The sequence below is a fragment of the Cydia amplana genome, chromosome 12 (assembly GCF_948474715.1).
Source record: "Cydia amplana chromosome 12, ilCydAmpl1.1, whole genome shotgun sequence".
Taxonomy (NCBI): domain Eukaryota; kingdom Metazoa; phylum Arthropoda; class Insecta; order Lepidoptera; family Tortricidae; genus Cydia; species Cydia amplana.
Window position 1 is genome coordinate 7,867,078 of NC_086080.1, and position 5,750 is coordinate 7,872,827.

Below are 5,750 nucleotides of genomic sequence, written 5' to 3' on the forward strand. Positions count from 1 at the left end.
TTAGCTGACGAATAATCCACCCAGTACTCAACTAACTTTTTCCCTTAAATATTCCAATATTATATAATTAGCCGACCATTAGGAGTAATAACTTGCCAAAACAAATAAAGTCAATAAAGATTCAAAATACAATGAAATTAAAGGCCTTTTTACAGGCCTTAGAGTGATTACAAGTTAATTTAAATCGGAAAATAATTATCTACTGAAAAAAATATCTTACATACCTAGGTGTTTGGATGGTTAAAGTTATATTATTTCACGCAACGACGCATTTATAATAAGTTTTATTTACTTGTTTTTATAAATGTGCGCATCTTATAAATAGTAGGATGATAAAATCTATTCAATTAAGTGGATTTCTGCCAAATATCCTTAGTTTTAGCAATATGTGATAAAAGCTTTTGAATAAAACGATAATAAACCGATTTCTCGTTCCTTTTCTTATTTTTTATAATATTCGAATACGTCGTCAGAAAAAGTCGAATATTCGAATATCTGAAAGTTTCGAATATTTGCAAGCCCTAATCCTGACCGAATTTATAGTCAACATATTCCATTTTTAGGGTTCCGTAGCCAAATGGCAAAAAACGGAACCCTTATAGATTCGTCATGTCTGTCTGTCTGTCCGTCTGTCCGTCTGTCCGTCTGTCCGTCTGTCCGTCCGTATGTCACAGCCACTTTTCTCCGAAACTATAAGAACTATACTGTTGAAACTTGGTAAGTAGATGTATTCTGTGAACCGCATTAAGATTTTCACACAAAAATAGAAAAAAAACAATAAATTTTTGGGGTTCCCCATACTTCGAACTGAAACTCAAAAATTTTTTTTTCATCAAACCCATACGTGTGGGGTATCTATGGATAGGTCTTCAAAAATGATATTGAGGTTTCTAATATCATTTTTTTCTAAACTGAATAGTTTGCGCGAGAGACACTTCCAAAGTGGTAAAATGTGTGTCCCCCCCCCCTGTAACTTCTAAAATAAGAGAATGATAAAACTAAAAAAAATATATGATGTACATTACCATGTAAACTTCCACCGAAAATTGGTTTGAACGAGATCTAGTAAGTAGTTTTTTTTTATACGTCATAAATCGCCTAAATACGGAACCCTTCATGGGCGAGTCCGACTCGCACTTGGCCGCTTTTTTTAGTACAATTTTTTCTGATATGAGATACCATCACAACCGAGGTTTGAACCCACGATTTTGACCACCATCACATACATATAAAAGGTTACATGGATTGATAATAATAACAAAACAGTTATGTAGCAATATAAAATAATTTATTAAATTAATACACTAAGTATGGCAAGAATAAGAATACTAAAATATTCTAGAAAAAGTAAGGTCTAGGCCGGTAAAACGCGTGGTACGGATAATAGTGGAACCGTCGGTATGGCTTCTGTATGAAATGTTTGGGGCCGAAGAATCGCCTGTGTGCTTTATGCTTTTGCCTTCGGAATATCGGCACCGGGACCCAGTTCGCTGCAGCGTCCATAATCTCATCTTCGTAGCCATCAGGCAAAGTTCTGTCGTAATTATTAACTTCTATCGGGAACTCTGGTATGTCTGTGATGTACACCTCAGTCGGAGGATCTTGAGCTATTTCGACTGGCGGGGGTATTAAATCCTGTTCAATCGTAATGCTGACTTCACCATTTCGCACGTCATCCTTGATCAATCCTGTATCAATAAATGAAACAACAGGGTCCTTTTGTTCCGTTTTGTTTAAAGTATCTTCATGTTTGGTTTCTGAGTCACTGGGCTCAGGTAGAGCCTTATTATTATTATCCGATTGTATAGTATTTGCGAGTGCACCGACGAGTCCCAATGATAACAGTACAATCACCGTTTGCTTCATTTTTTCTGTGAAAATATAAATTGTTTGTGAACGCGGGTAATGTAAAATACACAATGGAAATATCTGTCGTCTGATAATGCTTTTATTGCCAAAGATTTGGGTCGAAGAAAGGCGTCCGTTACTGCCGACACCAATTTAGTGTTTGGGATAAACATTAGGGTTCTTAGTAGAAAGTGATATGTTAGTAGTAAATAATGAGTCATTCTACGAATACCTATCGAATGTCTCGTCGTGACAACAACAGAATGCCTTTCTCATTGTGAGAAAACTCGAGCACTTTCTAGTCCTGCTAGTTCAATTCCCGGTCGAACAGTCAAAAAAGTTTGGATTTAATTACTCAATTAAACAATTCCATATTTTTGTACATAATGTACAGAGAAAACGGAGTATAGATATATATTAGGTATGTATGTATGTCACTTTATTGCACATAAACCGGTTTACATAAAACGGACAAAAAAATAAAATAAAAATAAACTGTTATGTACAAAGGCGAACTTATCCCTAAAAGGGATCTCTTCCAGCTAACCTTAAATGTACAGGTATGTAGGGGGCTATTCATAAATTACGTCATTTCAAATTAGGGGGGGAAGTCTGGACATCGGATGAATGATGATGGTAGCAAGACGTAGGAGGAAACGGGGTCATTCGAAGCATGATTTTTGGATGATTTTAGGGGGGATTATTGGATTATATTTTTGGATTATTTTAAAAATCGTCAAAAATAGATGACGTAATTTATGAACAGCCCCTAGGTACTTATTTGGATATAGGTACCCATTACCACTAAACGAAATAATTATTTTAATAAATAATTAACCCTTATATTTAGCGCCTAATGTTAGTTGGGAAGTAACTGGGTAGTACCTTTTCCTCTTTGGGGCCCTACGGTTATCAACATGCGTTTGAAAATTATCGAGCTAGTTGCTAGTAACCCACGTTCTATCGACCCCAGTCTCCCATATCAGTTTATTAGGATTTACTGCAGGGTGGTACGAACACTGGACCGTTCAGATATAATAGGCTCCAGATACTAAGTAGATTAATAGTTATTTTCACCACACCAGCTCGAAAAGGCTTACCAGATGTTTCACTCGGGGGCAAATTTTGTTTAACCCTCGTGCTTTGAAACCCTCGCAACGCTCAAGATTCCATTTTTCGAATTGGTTCAATTTTGGAATTTTTCGCTTGCTCGGGTTTCAATATTAGCACGAGCGGTTAAACAACAACTTGGCCCCCTTGTAAAACAAATAACTATTGTTTTACAAGGTTGCCCCCGAGTGAAACACAAAAATGTTCACCACACCAACCCGAAGCAAATATTAAATGTTTTTGAAGTGCAAAGTAAGCCTTTCCGAGCTGGTGTGAGACTATTATCTACTTCACACGCCGATTGGCCTAGCTAGGGGCGTACGCTGTCCTCATCCAACAGTTCCCTTCGATATTGAGCAGATCAAAATCAATCAAGATCATATAGTATCTGTTTGAAATCCAAGTTCTAAATGTTGCCAGATTTAGACAATGGTGCCTTGACCGTAAACCGATGACCAATGATGAGTGAGGTAAAGTGAAATATTGACCTAATTTTTAAATCTGAATATATGATATTAAACTTTCGTGAGACATATTTTAAACTGTTTATTTATTTTATTATAAACAGTCTGAATATATGCCTCAATAGTAAAATATAAAACTTACGCCATATCCGTAACCATTTTGGGGACACGGCGCCCTCCGTCGGTTACCAATACGAGCTTGCGTGTTGTGGCCGTTTCTACGCTGCGCCTTCGCCTGCTCGCGTTTCTCTTTCAACCTCTTCATAGCAAACAGCGGCAGGAATGGGTGCGCTTCTGCTGTCTCCATCATCTCTTCGACGGGCTCCACTTCAGTCGATTCTAGAGGCTTCGACTGAACCAACACGAAAGCTATCGCGATTATCAGCAACGCAAATAATTTGTAGGCCATTTTGGTATAAACTTGTGATGCGCAACTGTTTTGGATAGCTACAGTGGCTGCTGGTTCGTCGCAAGTGTACCACAGAGTAAGGACGAAGTCTGCTGAGTGTGAACACTAATCCAGGATTAATGCTCTCGGAGTATGCGATCATGTTTTATAGGGAGCTACGGTATGCGTGGTCGGGTGACACACATGTGCATTTGTTTGACGCGCGGATGTGTTTTCGGAAACGTAACGGGTCATACGGCCATTTCCAATTAACACGTCCGAGAAAAGCGCGTATGTGTAGGCCAGTCTTAAATACCTCATTATTATAACCGACTAACCTATATACCAGTGTCTTGGCATCAATGCATATAATCTGATTTCGATTGACTTGTCCATTTTGGGCAAAAAAAATATTGACTAAAGTAGGAAGTCAATATTTTTTCTTGGACTTAAGTCCAAAACTGTGTATAGTAGAGATCAATTGAACTGTTACTATAGTATATAACCAGCCATTTTTATAGATGTCTCGTATCGAATGTCAGACAACAGATGATTGCCTTTCTCATTGTACGGAAGCTGAAGCACTAAAGTACATAGAGTAACTTGCTAAAGTAATTCGATTCCCGGTCGAACAGTTAAAAAGTTTAAGTATGACAAAACGGACTATAGGTAGATATAGGTAGTTAATAGGTACCTAATATCACTAAAACGGAACATAATCGCCTAGGTACCTAGTGTACTTACCTAATTATAAGTTTGAAAATTACCTCCTACATTTCGGACCCACGGGCCAGGACCACTCACGGAGAAAGGCTGGCTATTTGGCTATCAGTAGTGGGTATCGGTCGTACCGTACGAGGGTTGACGCTTGCCCTTATATCTACCTAACTATGTTATGACTTATCTACCTAACTGATTCCCCATTGATGAGACCCTAACCGTCTCATCATTTGAAGTTGCAATGTTTTTGAATTCAATGGAGTAATGCTTTTAATGCTAAAACTTACGCCATATCCGTATCCATTTTGAACACACGGCGCTCTGCGTCGGTTATCACCACGAGCTTGCGCGTTGTGTCCGTTCCTACGCTGCGCCTCCTCGCGTTTCTCTTTCAATCTCTTCATCGCAAACCGCGGCAGGAATGGATGCTGTGCTTCTGCTGTCTCCATCATTTCTGCAACTGGCTCCACCGCAAACTGTTCAAGAGGCTTCGACTGAACCAACACGAAAGCTGTCGCGATTATCAGAAACGCAAATAATTTGTAGGCCATTTTGGTATAAACTGTGATGCGCAACTGTTTTGGATAGCTACAGTGACTGCTGGTTCGTTGCAAGTGTACCACAGAGTAACGACGAAGTCTGCTGAGTGTGAATACTAATCCAGGATTAATGCTCTCGGAGTATGCGATCATGTTTTATAGGGAGCTAACGTATGCGTAGTCGGGTGACACACATGTGCATTTGTTTGACGCGCGGATGTGTTTTCGGAAACTTAACGGGTCATACGGCCATTTCCAATTAACACTTCCGAGAAACGCTCGTATGTGTAGGCCAGTTCTAATGACCTAATTTATAATAACCGACTTACGCTTTACGCGATTTACGGAAACGAAAGAGGTAGGTATGTCAGGATCGTAGCAAATGGAAATCCGGGTCTCTGCCTACCCCTCCGGGAAATAGGCGTGATTATATGTAGGTATGTATGTACCTATGTAATAACCGACTTACCTAGAATCCGCCTAAACTAACAATGCACCGTGTTTGATAGCACAGCTTTTTGGCCTTCTAGGCTCTTCTAGCTCTATAACCCCTTGATCGAGCCTCATAATTTAATGACTAAAATATAATGCCCTCAACTACACGTTTACCCAATTTAATTTAGAATTAGACGTTTACCCAATTAGAACAAATTTACTTAAGTTATGGTCCATCAAACTATT

General features: G+C 38.9%; 1 protein-coding gene across 1 annotated transcript; it reads right to left on the bottom strand.

Moving 5' to 3' along the window:
• Positions 1 to 1,266: 1,266 nt before the first annotated feature.
• LOC134652889 (uncharacterized) lies at positions 1,267 to 5,358 on the bottom strand. Its single transcript, XM_063508080.1, has 2 exons — positions 4,814 to 5,358; positions 1,267 to 1,871 (listed from the first exon to the last, which is right to left on the bottom strand). Exons 1-2 carry the CDS (start codon positions 5,220 to 5,222, stop codon positions 1,339 to 1,341), a joined length of 942 nt encoding a protein of 313 aa, XP_063364150.1. The 5' UTR covers positions 5,223 to 5,358; the 3' UTR covers positions 1,267 to 1,338.
• Positions 5,359 to 5,750: the final 392 nt, after the last annotated feature.